This window comes from Pan paniscus, chromosome 2, assembly GCF_029289425.2.
Source record: "Pan paniscus chromosome 2, NHGRI_mPanPan1-v2.0_pri, whole genome shotgun sequence".
NCBI classification, from domain to species: domain Eukaryota; kingdom Metazoa; phylum Chordata; class Mammalia; order Primates; family Hominidae; genus Pan; species Pan paniscus.
The window spans coordinates 66249105-66276920 of NC_085926.1; the positions used below are offsets into that span (position 1 = coordinate 66249105).

At 36.9% G+C, this 27816-nt stretch overlaps 1 protein-coding gene and 1 pseudogene across 5 annotated transcripts in view; both read left to right on the forward strand.

The window, feature by feature from the left end:
* The window catches only part of LOC103784982 (developmental pluripotency-associated protein 4-like), a 50041-nt pseudogene extending 41356 nt beyond the window's left edge, over positions 1-8685 (forward strand).
* Positions 1-27816, forward strand: part of SLC25A26 (solute carrier family 25 member 26) — a 189088-nt gene that overhangs the window by 147043 nt on the left and 14229 nt on the right. For all 5 annotated transcript variants that reach the window (XM_055110129.1, XM_055110127.1, XM_055110128.1 and 2 more), the window contains 2 exons: positions 10313-10357; positions 26790-26859. In XM_055110129.1, coding sequence (XP_054966104.1) covers positions 10313-10357; positions 26790-26859 — 115 coding nt within the window. The remainder of the gene's footprint in view (positions 1-10312; positions 10358-26789; positions 26860-27816) is intronic.

A 27816-nucleotide genomic window follows, 5' to 3' on the forward strand; every position in this document is an offset into this window, starting at 1 on the left:
CAGAGGATGTATCTATACAAATGATTTGAATATTAGATGAGAACCTTTCTTGTTCCTGGCTAGGTTTTAAAATTTTATTTTTTAGAATTTGGGAAGCCATCAATTAAAACATCTTTGGTACCAGAAAAATTGCTCAGAAATAGGGAAAGCCTGGATAAATAAGCATATGCCTTTGTTAACAAGGACATTTGATAGAATAATAAGTAAAATAAAATCTACCTTTTATTGTTGTGTTTCTTGACGCATTGGCCATTCATTTTTCCTCTCCCCTCTTTGTTGTCTCAGTAAAGAGATGCTAAAATGTGCTGCTGAAAGGGAAGGAAAGTTGGGGGTGGGAAAGACAATGGAACTGTACACAGTGATGTCATTCTCAGCTGCAAGAAAAAAATCTTAAGGCAACCGGATTATATTTGATAAAAGATTAAAGTTGCATGCAAATTCTAACTAAAAACATCTGTTTCCTGACCCTGTGCGAGTTCTAACGTTTTGATAGGAATTCTGGTTTTGGAATTTCTGAGTCTTAAGTTTACCTTCCTCAACTACTGCCTGGCTATTTTCTTAAAGGACTGAAGTCAGTACTGCTTAACATACTGGAAATGACTGTGAATAACCAAAAATGAACTTCTTGGATTGCTTCTTACATACAAGAAGTTTTCAGGTTTCATGAACAAGAATCATCCTGATTGCCGAGTGACAATTTTAAAAATTGTGGTGTGATACAGAGTTCATTCCAGGAAGCCAATGAAAATAAGTGGAACATAGGTATATGTGTGTATGTGTAGAATTAGTAATAGATTTTTAAAAACTTTTCAAGTGTTCCTGCTTTTATTAAGAACCTCAACTAGCAAAAATTGTTCCTTTTTAAAACTTTATTTTTAGGTGAGGTACAACTTGTATCTACTGTGACATCGTATTTTATATTTTGCTAAATCAGACATGTGTTGGAAAATCTTGATACCATAATTGCACTGTATCAGTAATGCTTACAGACTCCTGGAAATAGGATAAAATCTAAAAGCAAATATTGAACATTAGCTGGGGGATCAGTTTAAATTGAATTTTGCATTACAGTCACTCACTTCAACTGTGAAAGCCAGTGTAATTTTGTGATTTTCATTTTGATTGATTTGTTAAACTTGATACCTAACAGCAGCAGATTTCTTTGTGTTCTCATATACCCAGATGTTCACACTGGGCATTTTCTAAGGATGACTGTACTGTGGAAATGTTAATGCTGGGTCTTAACCTACCATGTTAGTGTGAGGTATGTTGAGGAATATTTACAGTCTGTATGATACAGCTAGAATGTCCTACACATTAGAAATGATTGATTAAACAAAAGTTGTGTTTTATGAGGAAGAAAAATAGAAATAAGCCATCAATGAGGGACAGTTAAATATTATGAAATTCTCTGCATTAGAAAGAATGATAGATCTATTAATATATTAATCAACATGGAAATATCTAAGATATTGTTTAGGGGGAAAAAATCAAATTTTGGAACACATGCTAATGTTTAAAACAAACCCCCAGAAATTAAAACCTAAAACTAAATGTGTTGAGATAAATCAGAAGATTTATTCCAAATTGTTAATGACAGTTAACTTTGGTTGAACTTCTGTATATTAATTTTAATAATGCAAATGTCATGCTTTACACATACACTTATTTTTTATTATGGAAAATTTCAGATGTACAGAAAGTAAACAGAGTTTATAATATAATGAACCATGCAGTACCCATCACCAACCTGCAAAAGCTATCAATATTCTGCCATTTTTATTTCATTTATGTCTATGCTCATTCTTCACCTTGACTACTATTATATTTTTTACAGTACATTTTTAGGTAAAATTCATATATATTGAAATGCACAAATTATATATGTACACTTTTGACAAATGTATAGTCGTGTAATCCCCATATCCTTATGATATTGAATATTTCCCTATTCCCAGAAAGTTCTCTCATCTTCAGTCCCATTCTGCCTGCCCAGGTTATTTTTGCCTTTTCTGGAATTTTATATGAATAGAATCATATAGTCTGCACTCTTTTTGTTTCTTCTTTTGCTCAGTATAACCTGTGTAAGGGTTGTCCATGTTACAGCAATGTATCAATAATTTTTTTCATTGTATTACTAATATTCCTTTATATGAATACACCACAATTTGTTTAGCCCTTCTCTTATTGATGGACGTTAGCTGTTGTGATTAAAGCTGTTGTGACATTAATGTATAAATCTTTTTGTGGACATATATTGTCATTGCTCTTGGATAAATACCTAGGAGTAAAATTTCTCTTTCAAAAAACCACCTTTCAAAGTTTTACATTCCCACCAGCAAAGTATGAAAGTTGTGGTTGCTCCATATCCTTTCAGTTGTTTGGTTTTCTCAGTCTTTTGATTTCTGCCATTTTAGTGGATAACGGCACCTCATTGCGGTTTCTAAAAAAAAATTTTTAAATCGTGGTAAAATTGCCACTACCATAATCATAGTATTTGCCATTTTAAACATTTAAAGTGTAAGATTCAGTATCATTAATTACATTCACAGTGTTGTGTAACAGTCATTACTATCTATTCCTAAAACCTTTTTATCACTTCAGACAGAAAGGTTGTATCATTGAGTACAGAGCTTCCTGCTTTCCCCTTCCCCTAGCGAAACTACAGCTTCTAACGCAGTTCCCACACAAACTACAACTTCTAATGTAGCTTCTATCTCTATGAATTTGCCTATTCTAGATATTTCATATGATTATAATCATACATTAGTTCTTTTATGTCTGGCTTATTTTACCTGGCATGGTGTTTTCAGAGTTTATCCATATTGTGGCATGTATCAGAACTTTATTCCTTTTTATGGCTGAATAATACTCCATCCCGTTGTATGTATATACCATATTTTATTTATTCATTTATGTGTTAATGTACTTAGAATGTTCAGCTGTTGTGACTTATGCTGCAGGCTGGGATGCAAGTGTCTGTTTGAGTCTGTTTTCAGTTATTTTGGCTGTATACCCAGGAGCAAAATTGCTGGATCATAAGGTCATTCTGTGTTTAACTTTTTAAGGAACCATCAAATTGTTTTATCAGTGGATTTTATTCAGCATTTCCCTGATGACTAATGATGTTGAATCAGGTGCTTATGTTACTGATCTTCCTTTGTGAAGTGCTTCTTCAAGTCTTGTGCACATTTTAAAAATCAAGCTTTCTTTTTATTGTTGAGGTTTGAAAGTTCTTTTTATATTTTAAACGCAAGTCATTTGTTAAATACACATTTTGCAAATATTCCACTCTGTGGCTTGCCTTTTTATTAGGTTTATACCTAGAAATGGAATTGCTGGATTTTATGGTAATTCTACTACTTAAATTTTTTTGAAGAAGAGCCATACTGTTTTCAAGTGACTGCAGCCTTGCATATCCCTTGTTCACCAACAGTGAACAAGGGTTTCATTTTTTTCATATCCTTGCCAGCACTTGTTATTTTCTGTTTTTGTTGCTAGTAGCCCTTCTAAAGGGTGGGAGTTTGTATCTCATCATGGTTTTTATTTGCATTTCCCTAATGATAGTGATGATAAACATCTTTTTATATGCTTGTTGTCTATTTGTGTATCTTCTCTAGAATGATGTCTATTTAAATTCTTTGCTTTTTTAAAATCTGGTTGTTTTGTTGGATTCTTTATATATTCTGGATATTAACCCCTTATCAGATATATGATTTGCAAATATTTTCTCTTATTCCATAGGTTGTCTTTTTATGCTGTTAATTGCATTCATTGATGCACATATGTTTTTAATTTTGATGTAGTCCCATTTATTTCTTTTTGCTTTTGTTGCCTTGCTTTTTGTGTCATATCCAAGAAATCATTGCCAAATCTAATGTTGTGAAGAACTTCCCTGTGTTTTCTTCTGGGGGTTTTGTGGTTTTAGGTCTTATGTTTAGTTCTTTCATCCACTTTAATTTTTATATAGGGTATGAGGTAAGGGTCCAGGCTCATTCTTTTTCATCTGGACATCCATTTTTCCCAATATCGTTTGTTGAAAAGATTGTCCTTTCGCTGTTGAATGGTCTTGGCACCCTTGTCGAAGATTGTTTAACCATATATGTGAAGCCTTATTTCTGGGCTGTTTTATTTCACTGGTCTATATGTCTGTCTTGATGCCACTACAACACAGTTTTGTTCATTGTAGCTACTTTTGAAATCAGAAAGTATGAGACCTCCAGCTTTCATTGGGGTACCTTGAGGTCCATATGAATTTTGGTGGTGGATTTTGGATTTTTCTATTTGTGCAGAATATTCCATTGGGATTTTTCTTAACAGTACCTTTTGATGAGCAGAAGTTTTAAAATTTGATGTAAATTAATTTTTCTAAAGTTTTTTTTCTTTTGTGGTTATTGCGTCTTGCAGTCCCAGAAATTTCCTCCTATCCACGGATCACCCGTTCTCACATGTTTTCTTTTAAAAGCTTTATGGATTGAGCTTTTATCTTTAGGTTTGTGATCCAGCTCTCATTAATTTTTGTGTAGGGTTTTGAGGTTGGGGTCAAGGCTTATTTTTATGCTGTGGATATTCAGTTGTTTTAGTGCCATTTATTGAAAATATTGTTTATGAACACTCTCCTCTGTTTCATTGTTTATCCTTATGCCTTGTTACTCTGATCACTGTTTTGATTATAGTAGTTTTAGAGTAAATCTTGAAATCAAATATTGTCAATACTCCACCTTTATTACATCTTTCAGGATTGTTTTGGTTATTCCACATCCTTGGCATTTTTATGTAACTTTTTGAATCAGGTTTTAATAATATTGTAAATATAATTTTTTGTAAAAAAAAGTCGTTTTTCATTTATTTGCTGCTACTGTTTAGAAATTCTGTTGGAGAGGGAAAGAATGTGTGTGTGTGTGTTGATTCCTTAAGATTCTCAGCAAAAACAATCATGTCATTTGTAAATGGGGACAGTTTTACTTCTTTTCAATCTTTGCTTTTTATTTCTTTTATATTTGTATTTGTTTTTCTTGCCTGATTGCATTGACTAGGACCTTCAACACAATGTTGAATAGAAGTGGTGAAAATAAACATCCTTACCTTATTCATGATCTTAAGGGGAAAGCGTTCAGTCTGTCACCATTAAGAATGATATTAGCCATACATTGTTGGAGGTATATTTTATCAGATTGAGGAAGTTCCCTTCCATTCTTATTTTGATGAGCATTTTTATCATAAGTCAGTGTCAAATATTTAAATACTTCTTAAAAACAGTGAAACTTGTTTCCAGGGCTTTAGAAGTATAGTGAATAACAGACTAATTTGACATTGCCATTATCTTCATTACAAAATAGTGTTATTTAACTGGCAGTCTAACATGTAAAGTGATACATTAGGAGCCACTTCCATCTACACAAAATTACTGTGATGATTCTGTAGAATGTGGAAAAAGAAAATCTAATCATTACCTTCAGTGATAGCATTTATGACTAATGTACTGAGTTGTGTTTGGAGATACTCCTAATGCCCCTGGCCTTGAAATCTGAAAGATTTACTTAACAGTCAAACTGTTCACACTCATCTCCTTTTCTCTGTTAGATTCTTTTACTCATGTGTTTATGTTTTCTTTGGAAAGATGCTTTAGGAATGTTAATATGTTTTTATTAACCTAAGGAGTAATTCACTTTCAATTTTCCTCCTTTTAGGTTATTTTCTTTTATTGGGTATATGCTCTTTTCTTTATGTACGGTGTAAATAAATGAACTGTAGTAGTTAAATTTTAAAAATCAGAATGTATTTAACTATTGGAATTCTTTCCTGCTATGTTTAATACTAGCAGACTAGCTTTGAATGGTTCTCACTTTTGTTGTTGTTTTTTTAAGAATAATTATCACTATGGGACAAGGAAATTTTAGGTCTTCAACTTCATTTGTCCTTGGTTACCCCTGGGGTTGAATTGGAAAAGGTTCAGAGTATTTAAAAGAATGGTTTTGTTGTCGGTGGGACAGTAGAATGGAAAACTCTAAACCACTAGAATTTGGAAATCATCATGCAAGAAAAAGGAGACCCTTCTGTGAATCACTTGTAGATCTCTTGAAAATTGCAATGGGCCAGTCCTTGGATCCACTGTGCTATACATGGCAGGCCTACCAATTCCATGCTGTTCTTCAACTAGAGGTCTTGCACACGGTTTCTGTGTTTTTTAAATCTATTGCTAGAGAGTTCTGGGTTATTTCTGCCAATTTACAGCTTTTTAGATGGGCTTTCTTGGTCCTTAGGCTTCCTAGATCACCCGTGGTGGCATTATGTTCATTGCAGCTTACAGTCAAGTCTTACTTATTTTTAAAAAATATATTGGTATTGTAATGTAATTTTTTTTATTGAAAATAGAACGTTAGGGCTAAATGATACCTTAGAAATAATATCTTCATATCTCTTCAGTTGTATTCTGAATCACTTTGCTGTTTATTGAAGGACCATTAGGTTACATTTATTTTAAGATTACAGGGATAGAAGCATTGATTTGCTTCAAAGATAATTCTAGTCCTACACTTTGTGATAGGTGAAGTGTGCTCATAATGTAATTTTGTTCTTTATTTCATTAGTGATGCCTAACATGCCCTTCCTGTTTACCACACCCAGATTTCATTTTATCCCTATTTCACCTGGAATCCTCACATGCACTCTTGTATAGAATTATTGCTCTGTTTATTACTAAATGGAATCCATGTTGAATTTTAGCAGGTTTTTTGCCCCTCCATCTGTGTCTTTGATGGTAGCTGGGTTTACTGCCGCTCACTTATTAGTGCCCTGGGTCTTAACAACCTTATTCAAACAAAACATCTTAAATGGAGGCATTAAACAGGTCACAACAGTGAGCCATTTTGTAACTTTAGGTGCAATAAAATGGGTATGTTGTGTTTTGGAATATAAGAGCTCTGAGTGCAGCTATTCATTTTCTTCATCTATAAAACATTTTAGAATAACAGCCTACATCTGTTTGGGGGTATAAAATTCCACGTTTTGAAGAAACAATCACTGTTATGTAACTTCAAGCCAGACGCGGGGAGGGAGCTAGCTTTCTGACGGGCCCACGTTCTGTAGACGTTTGGAAAAGTGTTTGTTTTAGCTATGGAGCTGTATTTGCTGGCAGCCCATCTTTCACATGTGTGGAACACATTTTCATTATTGTTTGTTCATATTGTAAATGACAACATGTGTGTGATACAATTTTGACTTGAAGAATATTTGAAAAATTTTCACACAGGAATTTATGAGGGCTATTTCACTACTAGAAGTCAGAAGCAAATTTAATTATTTAGGCATTTATAGCATATTTAATTACTTTAGACTGTCAATCTTGTTTTAGAGAGTAAAGCTGGGGTTTACTGTCAGCTCCCTTTTTAAAATAAATACCCAGTGGAATAGTATGGCCATTCCAAATGTGTGATTTTAAAATTATTTCTTTAAACTGAAGGAGCAGCTCAATGAATAACTTTCATTAGAGGAAATGGGCAAAATGTTTAATGATAGAATTCAAAATCTAAAGTATTAAGTACCAAGTAAGAGCAGATAACATTCAGTGCAATTTGTAGGTGATTTTAATTGAGAAGTGAATGATGCCAATGTGGATTGTTAGAGTAAATTTTAAATCTTTTTTCATCTTATGAAATATTTACCTTCTTACTAATCCATAATCATACTGTCAGTCTTTTGGGGCATATTTTATTACATATTATAAAGTTTAAAAAATTTAGAAAAGCTTTTAGAAACCTATTACACAGTCAAGTTATTGTTTTGATAATTAATTGGAAATATAATGCTTGAGTTTCAGAATGGATAGTGTCAGATGCTTTTATGTTTTTGTGACAATAAAAAACTGTATTTAACTACTGTTATGGAACTTCGGCATTCGGGGGGGCTGGCTGCCTGTTTATGATGATAACAAACTTCTCTGAGATTCTAGCTTGTCAAATTAGTCCAGGCTATTGACATTGATCTTTTTTTCTCATTGACATTTCCTTCCTGAATGGTAGACAGATTTTCTTTCTATGGTCACTGTCTGTCAAACTTGGGGCCATCATTTGCTGTAGCTGAGTAAGACAGATGATGCTAATCTTTAAATTTCTGATTAAATATAAATATTTAGGAAATAACAATACCAGGCCAAGGTGGGCGGATCACTTGAGGTCAGGAGTTCGAGACCAGCCTGGCTAACATGGTAAAACCCCGTCTCTACTAAAAATACAAAAATTAGCCAGGCATGGTGGCACATGCCTGTAATCCCAGCTACTCGGGAGGCTGAGACAGGAGAATTGCTTGAGCCCAGGAGATGGAGGTTGCAGTGAGCTGAGATCGTGCCACTGCACTCCAGCCTGACCGACAAAGCAAGACTCTGTCTCAAAAAAAAAAAAAAAAAAAAAAAAGACATAACAATGCCCTCAATTCACGTGAAGGTAAATACCCATTAATTCCTCTGAAACTGGGACATTTACACCCACACCCACCCACCCACATGTAGTGATAATGATAATGTTCAAAGTCCACGTTTCCTTTTCCCTTGCAGCTGGGCTGCCTGTGCAATGCCAGTACTGGGCCCGTGGCATGTGCGTGTTCGTGGGCATCACCACCACCAGCACTGGTCCCCTGGGCTGTGACTGGACATTACTTCAGCTGCTGAGTGGGGTCCACTGGTGTTAAGACATTTTTATCTTAGGAAATATGACATGGGTGTCTTAAGTTTGAATTTCAGAAAATTAATAACAGATTGTACTGTGGGTGAATTTATATGCAGATAATTTAGATGTCTCCTGGGTATAGTAGTAGTTAGATAAGACTCTAGAGTCAGATTATCTGGGCTTCTTACCTCCTAACTGCCTTTAGGCGTTACACAGCGTCTTTGAACCTCAGTCTCATCAACTATAAAATGAAGGAAGTAATACTCCCTAACTGTCTCAGCATGTGTTGTGAGGATTCAGTGAAATAAAGCTTACAAAGTGCATATTTGCAGAGTACCTGGCACATGAGAAGTGTTGGTAGTTCTAGCCCTTACTGTTAGACAGCTCATCGTAAATACCTAACTCTAAGTGTGGTGATTCTCTTGACCACTCATACTTCATTACTACGCATGACTCCCCTCCCTAGCTGTGCCTGGGACGTGATCAGTGCTCAGACCCACATCCCCCTGTGTTTTGTTAGAACCTCTCCACTCCCCTAGCATTGACTGACTTGGTGATCCTTCCTTGAAGGGTGCGAGCTTCCCACTGGCTGCTCTGTTCCTGGAGTCCTGTTTCTCAAGTTTGACTCTTGCAAGTAGCTCTGTCTGCTTCCTATTTCTTCCTTGCCTCTTTTTTCCCTCCACTTGCCCTTGCCCTCTCTCCAGTCTCCTCCCTCCTCTTTTCTCCCTCTCGTTTCCTTCTCTGCCCCGTCTTCTGTCTTCTGTCCTCCTCCTCTCTGCCCCCCTACCCTCTACCTCCCTGCTTTCTTTCCCCTCCTTCCTGCTTCCTTTTTTACCCATCTCTTTTCCTCTCTCCACTTTCTTTCCTTTTCTTCCACTCCTTTCTCTCTCCCCTTCTCTTCCTGCTCCCTCTTTCCGCTCTGTTGTCTCCCCATTCCCCTAACACTTTTCTCCCACCACCCCTTACCTTCCTTCTCTCTCCTCTGTGTTTCTCCTTTAAATCCTAACACTGCCTGCTAAGGAGTAGACAGCCTTGGCTCTTAAGCACAGAAATGTCACGTCCTAAAGTGTTTTTATTATGCTGGGAAATATTTATTTTGTCATTTCAGTAGCCAGACTATTGTGCTTCTGTTTCCATTTCAAAGGGGATTCACAACATCATTTTATGTCCCTTGGGCTCAAAAACTCAGAAGATCACCAGGCTCAGTGGCTCACGCCTGTAATCCCAGCACTTTTGGAGGCCAAGTCAGGTGGATTGCTTGAGCCCTCAAGTTTGAGACCAACCTGGGCAACATGGTGAAACCCCGTCTCTAAAGAAAATATACAAAAATTAGCTGGGTGTGGTGGCGTGTGCCTGTAGTCCCAGCTACTCTGATGGCTGAGGTGGGAAAATCTCGTGAGCCTGGGAGGTCGAGGGTGGTGATCTGTCAGCCTGAGTGACAGAGCGAGACTTCCTCCCAACAAAAAATGAAAATCTACAGGCCACAGTTTAACTCTTTTTCTAAACATTATGTCTACTGTAACTGTGAATTTGTTTGATATTAGCTTTGTTATAAAGTTGAAATAATATTTATAGGCTCGTATAGTCATACAGGCAAACTTGGCTCTTTTTTGCCTAATTTATTTGATTTTTTTTTTCTCTCTCTTCAGATTCCTTTTTCTTTGGTCCAGTTTCCCTTATGGGAGTCCTTAAAAGTAAGTTTCTCAATCTTCACGTAAAATTTATCTCTAATTATAACATACCTAATAGTGTGAGTGTGGAAGAGTAGAACATAATGTTGACTAGAAGTTCAGCAACTCAAACCTATTAGCAGTTGAAAATATATTTTATGTGTGATTTACATGCCATTTCAGCCTTTTAAACTTGTTCAGGTGGCTGTGCTCCTAGGTGGCACTGAAATCCACAGATAATAAGAAAAAACTTAGTTTTACTTTTTTCCATATTGCCATTCTTTCTCCACCGTTAAATTTCATTTTGCTGTGTGCGTGCGTGTGTGTGTGTGTGTGTGTGTGTGTGTGTGTGTGTGTGTGTGTTTAGAAGTTAAAGACTAACAGTGAGGGAAAATGGAAGAGGAAAAATGCAAATCCTTGAATACTTGAAGACTGAGAAGGACCAGCTCCCCTAGCACCCTGTGTAAGGACCACTTGGATGGGGAGCAGCAGGGTCTTAGGGCTCTGACTGTCCCTTCCATCTTGGTTGCTCACTCCAGCCAGGACTAGGAGCCTCCAGAGGGAAGGAGCAGAGTGTGGTGAGTTGTCAGACAACCTTGGGGAAGGTCAGTGAGCTATTTAAAAAAAAACAACAACATGTTTTAACCATTAAGGACATGGACATGGGCAAATATTTCATGACGAAAACATCAAAAGCAATTGCAACAAAAGCCAAAATTGACAAATGGGATCTAATTAAACTAAAGAGCTTCTGCACAGCAAAAGAAACTATCATCAGAGCGTTCAGACTACCTACAGAACGGGAGGAAATTTTTGCAACCTATTCATCTGACAAAGGTCTAATATCCAGAGTCCACAAGGAACTGAAATGAATTTACAAGAAAGAAACAAAGAATCCCATTAAAAAGTGAGCAAAGGACATGAACAGACACTTCTCAAGAGAAGACTTTCATGCAGGCAACAAACATGAGAAAAAGCTCAACATCACTGATTATTAGAGAAATGCAAATCAAAACCACAATGAGATACCATCTCACACCAGTCACAATGGCGATTATTAAAAAGTCAAGAAACAACAGATGCTGGTGAGGCTTTGGAGAAAAAGGAACGCTTTTACACTGTTGGTGGGAATGTAAGTTAGTTCAACCATTGTGGAAGACAGTGTGGCGATTTCTCAAAGACGTAGAACCAGAAATACCATTTGACCCAGCAATCCCATTAACTGGGTGTATACCCAAAGGAATATAAATCATTCTGTTATAAAGATACATACATACGTATATTCATTGCAGCACTATTTATAATAGCAAAGACATGGAATCAACCCAAATGCCCACCAGTGATAGACTGCATAAAGAAAATGTGGTACATACACACCACGGAATACTATGCAGCCATAAAAAGGAAATGAGATTATGTTCTTTGTAGGGACATGGATGGAGCTGGAAGCCATTATCCTCAGCAAACTAATGCAGGAACAGAAAAGCAAACACTGCATGTTCTCACTTATAAGTGGGAGCTGAGCAAGGAGAATACATGGACACAGAAGAACAACACACAATGACTGGGGCCTGTTGTGGGGTGCAGGGGGAAGGAGAGCATCAGGAAAAATAGCTAACACATGCTGGGCTTAATACTTAGCTGATGGGTTGATACATGCAACAAACCACCATGGGTCACATTTACCTGTGTAACAAACTTGCACATCCTGCACACATACCCTGGAACTTCAACAACAACAATAACAGCAAAAGACATTTTAAAAAGCCTACATTCAAAACATGCAGAGATGTTACATTGGTTTTTCACTTTCTGGTGCAGTGATACTGAAAACTGTGGGCCATGATATAAATTGTGTGGGTCTTTGTCAGCATTTTAAAGACCATAATCAAGAAGAATATAGTAGAGGGCATCTTACGTGGTAAGAGTAAGTCTTATTTTGTAAGACCTCAATGTTATGCATGCATGCACACACATATGTATCTAGGTTGCAATGTAAAATGTATTTCTCGCTGTGGATAATGGTCCAAAAACTTTGAAAGCCCTTGTTCTAGTGAAAATGGTTCATAAATGACCAGGCTATAAAATAATCTAGGTAGGCATTAGCTAATACAAAAATAAAGGAGTTACTCTCATAATATTATAGATTGACTAGTCCTGGAGTGCTCATACAAAATGCATTTTGAAGAGTATCATAAAAATTATTTGTACTCGGAAATAAATTGTTGAGGTATATACTAAAGTATACTAAATTGAGAAAAAACATTACTCATTAACAAAGTAAATTATGAGATGTTAAGTATCGAGAAGTATTTCTTATAAGTGATCTGATTTTAAGGAGTAGTATTGCTCATTTAATATAGTTTTTTGGCTCTTTTGTTGTTTTGTTTGTTTGTTTTACCGTTTCCTATGTGGTGCGTGGTGAAAATAGAGTTCTCTGGCAGTGTTTCAGGGCATGATGTAACAGCTATCCAATGAGAAGGTCACATTCCATTCGTATAACAGCTCTCCTTTTTAGTGTGTGACAAAAGAACAATGAAGCCAACAGCTGTCCAGCAAACAAGACTTACTTTATTAATGTCTCAATAACCAGCATTCACACAGTTTCTGCACACTCTAACATCCTTATGCCCTAATTCTGCAAAGGAATGTTTTGAGGCCTGAAGAAGGAAAAAGCATAGTGTTTATTTCTTTTCAATATGAAGGACATTTGTAGAATTCTAGCTAGTTAAGAAATGTCCAGAATTTTTCAGAGTAATCATAGATGACAATGCTAAGATTTAAAAATTCTCTTTGAGCAAATGTTAAGATGCTGCCATTTTTTTTTCTGTCAAGTCAGGTTTCTTGAGGAACGCTTTACATATGATAAAATTCACCCTTTATACCTGTACATTTTTGTGAGTTTCAATAAATGTTTATAACCACCACCAAATTTCCATCAACCCAGAAAGTTCCCTCATGCCGTCAGTGCCCTTTCTGTACCCACAGCCCCTGTGAGCCACTGTTCTGTAGTCTTCTCTTTTCCAGAACATCATAGAAATAGATACAGGGTACTATTATACCATCTTGTGCTTTGCTTTTTTTTACTTAATGTAATATTTTTGAGATGCTTTCCTGTTGTTGCTTGTACCAGTAGTTTGTTTTATTACTTTGTAGTATTCCATATGTGTATGGATATGCTACAATTTATTCACTAGTTTATATACATTTGAGTTGTTTTCCAGTTTTTGATGATTATAAATAAAGCTGTCGTAAGTATTTGCATATAGTATTGGTATGGATGTAGGTTTTTACTTCTCTAGGGTAAGAGGCCAGGAGTAGCATCCCTGGGTCATACAGAAGGTGTATGTTTAATTTTATAAGAAACAAACTGTCAAGGTGTTTTCCAAAGTGGCTGTACCAGTTTGCATTCCCACCAACAGTGTATGAGAGTTCTAGTTGCTCTACATCCATGTCATTTCTTGTTACTATTAGGTTAAATTTTTTTTCCAGCCATTCTAGTACTTGTGAATTGGTATCTCATTGGGGTTTTAATTTCTAGTTCCCTCGTGACTAAATAATGTTGAGCATCTTTTCATACAATACTGTTTTTAAAACATCTGAACGTACAATCACAGTGCTTTTGTAGAAGTAGACAGTTTTTGGAACTTTTTTTTGTGTGTGTTTACAATTTTATCTATTTAAACTTGAGTTTGCAGCTATAGAAGGAGATTGTATTATATGAAAGGATTTCTCCACTGTGTTTATTTGTGTTTATGTGGGAATACCATTCAGGAAAATTTTTCTTAGCCAAGACTAGCAGATTGCATCACATGGTACTGCAGGGAGTAAGGGGCTGGAGGTGGTGGTGGCCACTGTTACCTTAAATTCAGCTCTGTCTAAAAGTCATCATCTTTCTTGTAAAATCATGTCTTCTTGCTGTCTCCCATTTCTGTTAATCAGTATTCTCCTGGCCACCTGGTCTCAAGTCTCAGATTAAAATTTGATTCCCTTCTTGCTCTTTCTCTATATCACATTACTCAACAAATTTTGTTGACGTCACTGTTGGGAATTTGTGGCCACATTTCACCTGATTCATAGTACCTTATGTTTTCCCACATCCTAGTAGGTTCTCTTCTCATCCATTCTACATTTTGGATGTGTCTGATCTTTTTAAACTTCTCCTTCAGTAACACTTAGGTTCTCAGGAACATATAACTTTCTAAAACTCTAAAACATGAAGTTCTTGGCATTCAAGTTTCTCAACACCCTGTCCTTGACTGGTTTTTTCAGCTTCTGCCCTATACTCTGTGTGTGTGTGTGTGTGTGTGTTTGTGTGTGCGCGCGCGCGCGCGTGTGCACACCCACACGCACACACAAAATTCTTCCCCTCCAGCCAGAATAGCCTCCTTACTGCCTCTAAATATGTTCTCCCCTTCCCTGTTCTCTGACTCCTTTCTGAAGTATGCTTCCAAGGATCCAAAAGTGATGCATCACTCAAATCTCAATTCAGTGTTTAATCTCCTGCTTGAAGTCTTCTAATGAAGGCCTTGAGGAATTGCCCTTACCACAGATTTGTCTGTGTCACTGACTCGTATTTAATCACCCACCATATTGTGTTTAAAACATCTTATAGTGTTCAGATAAGGCCTTAACCCCTTCAATTTACAAGTAAATGATACCTGCTGTCATTGCAGCTCTGGTGCCTGTCTACTCTGAGCTGGATATGGTTGCATTTCACAAGAATGCAAAGATGAATAAGAAATGGCTTAATGCCCTTGAGGAGCTGAGAGTCCGTCAGAGTGGCACCCAACTCGCTGATAACTTAAATGTAATGTGTCTCTTATTGCAGAATACTTGCTCCCCAAATCCTGTTACTGTGCTACATCATTTCCTTTGTTTTTCTTTTCTTTATTATACATATGCTTACAAAAGCATGTTTTAGATGAAAGAGGACAAGACACCATAAAGAGATGGGGAAGCAAAAGCAGTAGATTATCATATCCAAAGTCTTAGAGAAGATAATTTTCCTTGAAGATTTATATTTACTTTGGAACTTTCTGGCAGCCCAACAAGAAGAGAAGCATGATAGATTTCATGGTTTTTATTATCTGACAAAGACCTGTAGCTTGCTATTCTATCTTATCCTTTGACTTTGGATACCATCTTTATACCAACTTGCATGTTTATAGCTCCATGGCAAGCCCCTTCCTCTGAGTGGCAGCCTCAGATCACCAGCTGCCTAGTTGACATCCTCACTCAGGATGTCTCTGAGTGGCTAGGTCAGAACAGAACTGTCAGTTTTTATTTGTCTTCTTCCCAATCTGTTCCTTCCTAGTTGGTCCACTTCTCAGTAAATAGCAAAGTTGTCTTATGCTTGCTCAAATAGAAACTTAAGAATGATTCCAGAGTTGTATTCTTTTATCCCTCATCATCTAGCCCATCAACAAGTTCACTGTTCTAGTTCAAGCCTCTAACACCCCTTGTTTGAATTGCTACACTGGCCTCTCCAGTGGTCTCCCTCATTTCACTCAGGCTTTCCCAAAATATCTTCTTCACACAGCAGCCAGAGTGATCTTTTAAAGAAATGAATTAGGTCAGGCACAGTGGCTCATGCCTGTAATCCCAGCACTTTGAGAGGCTTAGGCTGGAAGATCACCTGAGCTCAGGAGTTTGAGACCAGCCTGGGCAACATAGACTCCATCTCTACAAAAATTTAAAAAAAAAAATTATCTGGGATTGGTGGTGTATACCTGTAGTCCCAACTGTGTGGGAGGCTGAGGTGGGAGACTTACTTGAGCTCACAACCTGGGTGACAGAGTGAGACCCTGTCTCTTAAAAAAATAAGAAAAAGAAATTAGACCATACTATTCCTTGCTAAAACCTGTCAGTGGCATCTCGTTAAAAGAAAAATAAACCCAGAGCTTAAGCTCTGGCTGGCAAGGCACTGTGTAATCTGGCCTCTGTCTGCCTCAGCCTTATCCTGTGCCACTCACCCGCTGTGCCCAGCCACGTTGCGCTGACTGTGCTGCTGCCTAGCGCCTCCCCTCGTTTTTTGTTTTTTGTTTTTTTTTGAGATGTACCAAGGCCTTTACATTTGTAGATCTCCCTGCTAGAAATATTCTTTCTTCCTTCATTCTATATACATCATTTTTTATGTGTGATAATTTTTTTAATTTTGAGTTTTTTCATATTTTTGAAAATTGACAAATAATATCTGTATATTTAAGGTGTGCAGCATGATGTTTTGAAATATATAAATAGTGTATATGTCATTACTGAGTGTCTATTATATGCCAGGCATTTTCCAGGGTCTGGGGATACAGTGATGAAGAGGACTGACACAACTGACCCCATGGAGCATTCATTCCAGCTCTTTCCCTAGGCCTCTCTCCATCCCCCTTCCCCATACCTCTTTCATGTCTCCTCTTTCCCCATTACTCAGGCCTTAGATCACATGTCACCCCAGAGAGACGTTCCCAGTCTACCCCTCTCCAAAGTAGGACTTTCCCCTCCTCCCTCCTCCGTAATCATAACACCTATTTATTTCCTTACTGGTATTTTAATAACTTAGTTTATTTAGTTATGCACTTACATCATTGGAATGATTATTCACGACATCAGTGGTGTGATGAGCAGACACTGTGTGCCAGGCTCTGGGTTAAGCACGATGCATTTGTTACTGTCTTCTTCACACCACAGACAACCCAGAGAGGTGGGCCTTGTTGTTATCCCCACCTTAAAACCAGGGAAGCAGGGCTCAATAAGGTTGTCTTTCACCTAGTTGCCTGAGCACCTTTTACTGTGTGCTGCGTAGCAGACAGGTGACTCAGGTTACCAGGTGATTTTTTAGTGATGATAACAGCCATAATAAAAGCAAGAACAGCCAACATTTTTCAAAGCTACATTGTGCCAGGCACTGTAGTAACACTTCCCACACATCTCCTGTTCATCTTCATGACAGTCCTGTGAAGTAGGTGCTGGCCTGCTCTTTGTTCTGTAGATGTGAAAATGGAAGGAGAGTTTGAACGCCTTGCCCAAGGCCATGGGAGTACTAAGGAGTACAGCCAGGATTTGAACTCAGGTTCAGATCTAACTCCAGACTTGATATTCTTAATCACGTTGCATGTAATTATGCACACCACACATGATGTGTTTCATAACGTTTTTGTATTTTCGTATACTCAAAAGTTGATAAAAAGTTGAGGTCATATTTAGTCAGCTCATTGAAGGCATTTCTGTAAATTGCATTGATTCCTTAATGATGACATGTAGCTTAGGAAAGCCTGGCCAGCATATTTCTTAGACCACCTCTCCCCAGTATCTGTTGAATCTGCTGAGCTTGGGCAAGAATTAAACTGTGCTCACTTGAGTCAGTTCTCAGAGACCAACCCTGGAGAGCACAGATAAGTTCACAGTTAATGAGTTCAGCCAGAACCGCATTTTCCACGTGCTTGTGTTTAACTCCCCACAGGACGGTGCTTACTGGAGGAAGAAACTGTGTCTTCTGTTTATTCTTTATGGTTCTGTCTTTTACACAGCAGGTGTTTATGTAACTATTTGCTAATTGTTTGAAGGTTAGCATTCTTTTTCAAGTTGAATGCAAAGTTGGATAACTGTATCTACATTAACTGTTTTATTTATACATTCTTTTAAAGGTATGTTCACAGCTATAAAAGAGTTTTCCCTTTTTAACCATACAGATCTTTTCTTATCAAGCTTTAAGTCAAAAGTAAGCTTATTATGAAAGGATATGATAAAATTTCCTGTGAGAATGCATTTTTTTTCTATTTTCTTAGTGTGAGACATCAGTTTATATTGCAGTGTGGAGAACTGTTAAGAATACTGTCAGGTCCGAGTGGTTTTGCTTACAGCTACAGGGTGTTACAAAGCAATAGCTAGATGAGATGTAATCTTTAAGCTAAGCAGTATTTAAAGCAAAATGAAAATAAAATCAGTTTGGTTTTGTAAGACAGCAACATTATGCTAATACTTTTCTAAGATGAAATCATAGCTTTGTCATAGAAATCAGGGACCAATGCATTATCACTTCACTTATATCAATAGTTCAATGTATATAATAATTACTTAGATCTCTCTTTTATGTTTTATAAGTATTTTAAACGTGCAGTACTACATAAAAGCTATGTTTTCAAGTTTAAGAATAAATAGCATTTTTTCTTGTTGATTCTTGTTTTAATAGTAGTTAAAATGTCTACCACCACCCTACCCACAACAAATTTCTCTGATACTTTTAGTAATATAAACAAGAATTAGAAGATGCTCAGTGCTCAGGGTCTGCAGTTATACCATTTCATGAGACTGGGAGAATCTGGTGTCGGGGAGGAACCCAGTGGGAGGGGATTGAATTATGGGGGCAGATCTCTCCAGCACTGTTCTCATGACAGTGAATGAGTCTCACAAGATCTGATAGCTTTAAAAAACAAGAGTTTGCCTGCTCAAGGTCTCTCTCTGCCTGCCGCCATCCACATAAGATGTGACTTGCTCCTCCTTGCCTTCTGCCATAATTGTGAGGCCTCCCCAGCCATATGAAACTGTAAGTCCAATTAAACCTCTTTCTTTTGTACATTGCCCAGTCTTGAGTATGTCTTCATCAGCGATGTGAAGATGGACTAATACAACTAATAAGAACCACAAATAGAAAGCTCATAGAACCCCCAGTCAGAATAAATATCCCCCCACATATCTAAAATCTAGCCCAGTCATATCCAAAAATATCACTGTATAAACTCTAAAACCTAAATATTACTAAGCAAACCCAGCATTTTAGTCCGTCTTGCTTTTGCTTAAGAATAATCAATGTCTTTGCCTGTAATTACCAGCACAATCATTAGTTCAAGATTTTCTTATAAATTCTTAATATCTTTACCGACTTATCTAGAATGCAAATATCTAAATATCTCAACCAGCCAACATATATTATTGCCCAAAACAAGGTACACATCAACGCATATAAAATTGATGCTGCTTGCACATCCCAGAACAGTTTCAGTCTAGCTGCCTTTATAACCCAAATCAGCCTGTATACCATAAGGGATTCCTAATTATCAGTTAGGTATATCCATTTTTAATTATGAAAAGTAGTGCTATGTGAAAAATTCATTTTAGCCTTTTAGCCACTAGCTCGTATTGCAAGAGCTATGGTGTGGCGGAATGAAAGCCGAATTGTGGTTCCCAGTTATGTTTGATACTGTTTTCAGTTTCAGAACTTGCTATTAGAAATCTCTTTTGTAGACATAGTAGTATGTGAGTACTTCACAGAGAGATGGTTCATCTGATTGAATGATAAAATTATAGGCAGCTGTTGCTTTGTTTTTAAAAATATATGTGCAAAAGCTACACAATAGCTTGATCAACTACAGTATGGAAAGTATGTGCACGAAAATCATTGTCTCCTGTCTTTAATCTGTTATAAACTTCTGGTGGTAAACTCACAGCAGTGAGACCTACCCAAAGGATGATATCAAGAGCAAGCCTAGGTTTGAAAAAACTAAGCATTATCCTTTCCATTATCTTAAATTTAGTCATCTGATGTTACTAATTTGGAATTGAGTAGATGATTCTGTGCACATACTTATTTTACTACGTGCATAAAAAGCATGTAGTAAAATATCATCATCTTGTAAGGTTGGAAGCCATATAACTGCTTTTGAATAGAGCAGCTAAAGAAGTCCCAAGTTGTAAGTATTTGTTCACTGGAGCCAAAACAGTTATTTTCAGTGTGTTATTCATAAGACAGTAGTGCTTATTTGGGTGGGTCTTTTAAAAGTGAAAAACAAAGCTTTCTCTTCAGGCTATACTTTAAATAGAAGACACTTTGTCTGGGGTTGGACTCCCAGCCACTTCATAGTATTGTGCCTGGTGTTTGCTTTCTGGCCTATGACTACTGGTGCTAATAGCTATTATCTTGGGGTGGGGGTCGGGGAGCCAAACTACTTCATGCTGTTCTTCCTCTGATAGGCCTTTAGCATTAAGTGAAGAATCACTTGGGAAATTACAACCTGATTGTTTTTGTAGTGGTATCACTGAGTATCCTAATGAATAATACAAATACTGTTAATGTAAAAAGTCAAGCTGATGTTTAAAAATTGCTTACTTTTAAACAATAGTTATTATGGTGAAACTCAACTAGGGTCTGTAGCTTAGTTAATCGTGTTGTACCAATCTCAGTCTTGTGCTTTGATCATTATACTATGGAAGCTGGGTGAAGGATATGTGGGAACTTTATTATTATTATTTTTTGAGTTAGGGTCTTGCTCTGTCACCCAGGCTGGATTGCAGTGGTGTGATCGCTGATAACTGCAGCTTCAACCTCCCAGGCTCAAGCAATCCTGCTGCCTCAGCCTCCCTAGTAGCTGGGACTCAGGGGTGTGCCAACACGTCTGGCTAATTTTTAAATTTTTTTGTAGAGACAGGGTCTCCCTGTGTTGCTCAGGCTGGTCTCAAACTCCTGGGCTCAAGTGATCCTCCCACCTCAGACTCCAGCAAGTGCTGGGATTATAGGCACGAGCCGCTGCACTCGGTGGAATGTTCCTATTTTTGTAACTCTTCTGCAAATCTAAAATTATTTCAAAATAAGTGTCATACAACCTATTAGACATGGTTTCTAATCAACCTGTATTAAGGAAGCTTTACTTAAGAAAAATTACCGAAGTGAAACTAAGAACATTTTTGACTTCTGTTCTCATTACTTAAACTTGTTATTTCTCATTAATGTAACCATAGATTCATGTGAAAATTTCATTTATACTGTAATTCCAGCTACTTGGGAGGCTGGGGTGGGAGGATCACTTGAGATCAGGAGTTTGAGACTACCCTGGGCAAACATAGCAAGATGCTGCCTAAAAAAAAATAAAATAAATTAGCCGGGCATGATGGCCCTTGCCCATAGTCCCAGTTACTCAGGAGGCTGAGGCGGGAAGATCGCTTGAGTGCAGAAGTTGGAGGCTGCAGTGGGCTGTGATCACTTCACTGCACTCCAGCCTGGGTAACAGAACAAGATCCTGTCTCTTAAGTTACTTACATTTGAACAGAAAAAGGAAATGGGACATTGAATTGGGATAAATAAGCAAACATCAGGGAAAATGTGGCCCCTTGCTTTTTAAATTCCTTATTGTTATTTTGGTATACAACCTCCTCCGTGAGTTGAGACTCCAATACTGCTTCTTCACATTCGGGCCCCTTAATGCCCCTCTCCTCCCCTAATCATTTATCCACCTTGACAGAAATGATCATTAGACCTCCGTGGCAATGAAATTACTTATTTAGGTTGAGAAATTATGGAAATTTAGAAAATTTTCGGCAGATTCTTAAAAAAAAGAAAACTTTTGTAAACCCACATTATTTAAATTCATTGTATTAACTTCAAAATATTTAATAACGTGTGTATTATGATGTAGTTCGACTAGAAGTTGAGCTGTATATGATAGTGAGGAAACATAATGCTATTTGCAGGACGAACCAGCCTCAGTTTTCCCATTTACTATCTATGTGACCTCAGGCAAATCTCCTAGAACTTGCCCCTCACCTGTTTTTGTGGAGAATAATATACTTCTCAACATTGAATGAGATTATACGTGTAAAATCTCTAGCATAGTGCCTAGAGCATTGTAGGTAGTCAGTAAATCCCAACTAATATTGTCAATAGTAATAATTTATATTGTTTCCTGTACTATATTTTTATCCTACATTCCAGTCTAAAATTATGTGAATGTCATAATCAATACATAGTCTTCCTGTGAGTAATGTCTTCCAGCTAGAGTATTTTGTTTATTACAATTCTGTTGTCCCTCCAAATAGATGAGCAAATATGTAATTTCAAAATATTTCTATAATTTATGTATTTTTTACCAGTCACGTTCTGATTATTGTTGTTTTATGAGTTTAAGGTTGCACTCAAATGAATAATTTGTAAATAACGCTCTTTTTAGATTGGTCTCAATATTACATTTCTGAAGTTCTGTATTCAGACAATTCCTCATTTAGAAAAATCATTTCAAACTCATTTAAGCAAGTTGTTTCAGACATTGACATAGTTTGTTCATTCACTTGGATATTTTAAATCATTCCGGTAGAAATTGTGATTTGCGTGTGGAAGTAAAGTGTCTCATGAATGCTTATCTGTGTGTTACCAGGACAACTATATCCTATAGATCCAAACCCATGTGTTTTCATGCCCACACCAGAGTGTCCCATCCAGATCCCAGCTTTCCTACTCGCTGTTTAATCTATGAGTTACTTAACATCTTTGAGCCTCATCTTTAGACAATTTTTTTCTTAGAGATGGGATCTCACTGTGTTAACTAGGCTAGTCTCAAACTCTTGGCCTCAAGTGATCCTCCCATCCCGGCCTCCCAAAGTGCTAGAATTACAGGCGTGAGCCACAATGTTTTTGTCTATAAAATGACAAGATAATAGAAATTACATATACGTCGGAAGATTCTGGAGAGAATTACATGAGCTGATGTATGGAAAGTGCTTCACACCTGGAATGTGGGAAGTTCTGTATGTTCTATGGAAGTGTGTATTGTGGTTGCTGTTACAGTCATTCTTTACGTCATGCTTTGTGTTTGCCACTGAAGTTTCTCACTTTAAATGTTTTGGATCTTCTAGAGATTTTTTGTTTGCTTTAAGATATTTATTAGTATCCATGTCAAATACCAAATTATTTCTTTATGTGTTTTTTGTAGGCTCATTATTCTGGCCAGGTGATAGTGGAAAGTTAGACTTATCTGTGGAGATTCTATTTTTAAATGTTGTCTTCAGCCATCTGAGTCTATTTTGATTGTGTTTTTTTCCCCCCCTGGCAACCAATTTTTTTTCTCCCTAGATTATAACAGGCACCTCTGTGAAGCTTTCTCTGTCACCTCACTTCTCTCTTGTATAGTCCTCTTCTGCCCCCACCATACCTTCATCAAATATTAGACCTAGGGACTGTTACTTTTTCTTTTCTTGACTACAATACCTGACACCTAGTAAGTATTTGTTGAATTTATGACTTGCATAACATTTTTGATCTCTTATCACATTCACATCTTATTGTTATTTACTTTTGCTTATAAACTCAGCATTATTACCAGCATTTCAAGTCTATTTGGAGTAGCCTTCTACTCTTTGGAACATTTAAAGATATAAGTAGATTAACTGAAAGTGACCTTTAGTCATCAACAGAAATCTAGTTTATATTTTGCATTGCTTTTCTACTAAGTTGGTGAAGTAAATGTTGCTGTTAAAACTGGCATTAGCCTGATAAAATACACCCTTTGCCACCTTAAAAGTAAAGAAAAAGCGATTCCATTGTCTTGTTTCTTATTCTTTCTGCAGTGCTTCTAGGAGCTCTGGAAAAAATAATGCTTTCTATTAAAGCATACAGATGTATTTGCAAACATTAGAGCATTTTCTGAAAATATACCAGATACTCTGTTTAATGGCAATATTATCTTTAGAAACCTGTTTCTAATAAGTCTTTTCTTTTTTAGCTTATCTGCTTTCACAAGTAAGGTGATAAATACCTATTTGATAGCTGCACTCTCAGTGCAGTAAATTGAATTAATACACTTTCAGAGAATCATTCACGTTAGTATGGATAGAGGGAAATGTTGGTCCTCAAACCACACGCTGTCACATATTTAATTTGTTAGATAGTTAACATAGTAGCTGTCTGACTTAAGAGAAGTTGTGAAAGTTGACAGAGTAAACAGGGTCTTGTACCTAATGAATTGCTATGGTATCTTCTTCATCCCCTCAGTGACCCTCCCAACCTTCCAGAGATAGTTGTCAGTGGAGAAGCATTCAGAGTAGGAAATTAAAATGAACTTTGCTGTTCTTCTTTTAGTTGCTGTGTATTTGATTATCCCTAAAAATGTCAGACCACTCTCAGAAAGTCATTATACTTTTCTAACCATTTAAATTAATATATTAAAGAGGTCTTTTTTGTTAATATTTGTGGTCACTATTGCAATGCATACCATTATTCTGAAGGTCCTACTCAATTCAGTAAGGCAAAAATGAAAATAAACAATAAAAGTTACCTTAATTGGAGAGGAAGAAGTACAACTGTCTTTATTCACAGATGATACGGTCATCTATGTCGAAAATTTGATGAGCTCTATAAAAAAAAAGCTATGAGGTTGGTAACTTTAGCAAGGCTGCAGAATACAAGATCAGTGTACAAAAATCAATTGTGTTGATAACCAGTTTCAGTTTCTACATATTAGCAATGAACAACCAGAGACTGAAATTTAAAAAACAGTGCGATTTGCAGTAGCATCAAAACATGTGAAATACTTAAGGATAAATTTGACAAAACCAGTGCAAGACCTGTATACTGAAAACTAAGACAGTGTGGAGAGAAACAAAAGATGGCCTTAGTCAAATGGAGAGGGATGCCATGCCTATGAGAAGAAAACCCCTCAACATTAACAACTGGTTCTCTCCAAAATAATCCATGGATTTGGTGCCTCCCAATCACAGTCTTAGCAGGTTATTTCGTAGGAATTGATAATCAGATTGCAAAATTCATATGGAAACGCAAAATATTTAGAATAGGTAGAAGGACTTTGAAAAAGAATTTGGAAGACAAATACTACCTGGTTTCAAGATTCATTATAAAGTTACAGTAGTGAAGAAAGTATGGAATTGATATCAAGATAGGCCTATAGATGAGAACAGAATAGAGAGTTCAGAAATAGACCCACACATATGTGGACAATTGATTTTTGACAAAAGCAAGAGGGCAGTTCATTGGAGAAATGATTATCTTTCCCAGTCACTGGAACAACTGAATATCCATATGTGAAAACAAAACCAAATAACTGCAATCTACATATTGTACCATATATAAAAATTAACTCAAAATGGATGATAGATACAAATGTAAAACCTGAAAGCATAAAATTTCTAGAAGAAAACACAGGATCAAAAAATCTTTGTGACTTTGAGTTAGGCAAAGATTTCTTAGATGTGACACCAAAAGCAAGATCTGTAAAAGAATAATTTGGACTTCATCAAAATTAAAAACTTCGGTTCTTTGAAAGACGCTGTTAAAAGAATGATGAAAGATGTTGTTAAAAGAATGAAAAGACAAGACTAGGAGAAAACATCTGTAAGTGAGCTATGTCTAGAATATGTAAAGAACTCTTAAAATGCAGTCATTGAGATACGGTAACCCAGTACAAATGTGCAACATATTTGAACAGACACTTCACCAAAGACAGTATGTTGTGGATGGCAGATAAGTACATGAAAAGCAACTCAACATCATTAGGGAAATACAAATTAAAACCACAAGGAAGGCACGGTGGCTCACACCTGTAATCCCAGCACTTTGAGAGGCTGAGGCGGGTGGATCGCTTGAGGTCAGGAGTTCGACACCAGCCTGGCCAACATGGTGAAACCCCGTCTCTACTAAAAATACAAAAATTAGCCGGGCGTGTTGGCGGGCGCCTGTAGTCGCAGCTACTCAGGAGGCTGAGGCAGGAGAATCACATGAACCCAGGAGTTGGAGGTTGCAGTGAGCCAAGATTGCACCACTGTACTCCAGCACTCCAGCCTGGGTGACAGAGCGAGTCTGTCTCAAAAAAAAAGAAGAAAGAAAGAAATACTGCAACACACTTGCTAGAATGATTAAAATTTTAAAGTGGTGATGATAACAAGTATTGGGAAAGATGTGGAGAAACCAGAACTCAAGGGAATGTAAAATGGTACAATCGCTTTGGAAAACAGTTTGGCAGTTCTTAAAAAGTTAAACGTATAACTCCCATGTGATCTAGTGATTTCACCGCTAGGTATTTCTCCAAGAGAAACGAAAGCATGTATACATATAAAGACCTGTATACAAATGTTCATGGTGGCTTTATTTGTAATAGCCCCAAACTGGAAAAATCCCAAATGTCCATCAACAGGTAAATGCGTAAATCACGGTATATCCATACAACAGAATATTACTAATGAAGAAGAAGGCAACTGTTGATATCTGCATGACGTGGGTGAATCACGAAATAATTCTGAATAAAAGAAGTTGGATTTTAAAAATATGTGATTACAATGATATAACATTCTGGGAAAGGCATACTAATCTAGAATGACAGATCAGATTGCTTAGGGGATAGTGAGGAAGGACAGGAAGGAGGGGTTACATAGGGATACAAGAAAACTTGTGGGTCATGAGTCAGTTCACTATCTGAATTGTGGCGATGATGTTTTGTGTGCGTGCACACACACATATGTATTCTCTGAAAATTGTTTACTGTGAGTACTCTAATGTAGCTGTCACTCTCATTTCTTTGACTTATTTTAGAAAGCAGTTAAGTCTTTGGGAAAGTCACTTATGTCATCAGTAAAGAATGCCACCAAAATAGCTTCTCACTTAAGTTCCCATCCCCAGAGCTAACCCACAGGAGGTTCCGATAAATTCAAATATTTAATAACTTGTATTTTTCTTTCTCCTTAAACACAGGCCCTCTGGTCCTGGAGGCAGGATCATGTGGTGGATTCTTGGCAGTCAGCAGTCTGTGGAGCTTTTGCAGGTGCAAAGGATTATATTATACTGGGAAAGACCAAAGAGGGGGAAAAATGTGAAAATATTAACTATGCAAAAACAACATTCTTTAGACATTCCAGGTTGTTTAGATGAAGAGCGCTCCACTAGTTGTTTGAGAAAAGAACGTGTCTTAGAGGAAAAAAAAAAAAAAAAAAAACTGCTAAAAAGGTGTCTGCCTGAAAGACAACCAATTTGTTTTTGACAAATTTTTCTTTTTCTTTTTATCTTTATTAAAGCCTTCACTCAGGCCCTGGAATTATCTTAAAGATGATTTATAAAGTCCTCTGTGGGAAGAAACTTGCTGTGGGTGCAGGGCTCACCATGCAGCTGTCTGCCTTGGGCAGTGCTTAGGGGGTTTAAGCGATTTCTGCAGAAGGCAATGATTCACGGTTTGTGTGACATGTTTGACAGCACTGTAGATTAACTAGTGTCAGGAGAGCAGAGGCTCCTCCATAACTTACTGAAGGCTAAACTGTTCTGTGTAGGAAGTATGGAGATCTACACATCTGGGCATTTTCGAGACATTAAAGCAAGAGCGAGGTGACAATATGCAATACCGTGTTATCCATCACTAAGTCATATGAATTTTCCAGTGAGGCTTTAACGAGAACTCAAATGCTTTAAAGAGCTTAATAAGTGATATGTTTAAAAGCCTAAGAGAGAAGTATATTTTGTTGTTACAATGTTAAATTAGAATTATAGTTGAAATACAATGGAAATTTGCCAGAAAAGGAAACTTTTAGTTGAGATGTGAAGCCAGTAGGCGAGGTTTAGGGTGTTAACTTTATTGGAAAATAATTATTTTGCAATTTGTTTAATGGTCATTTTTGTTGTTGTTGTCGTGATTGGGAAAACAAAATGTTCATTTTATAGGACTCTTTATTAATAGACTCATTTGACTTGTAGAATTGATAATCAGCAATAAGAATTTTGCCTGTAGACA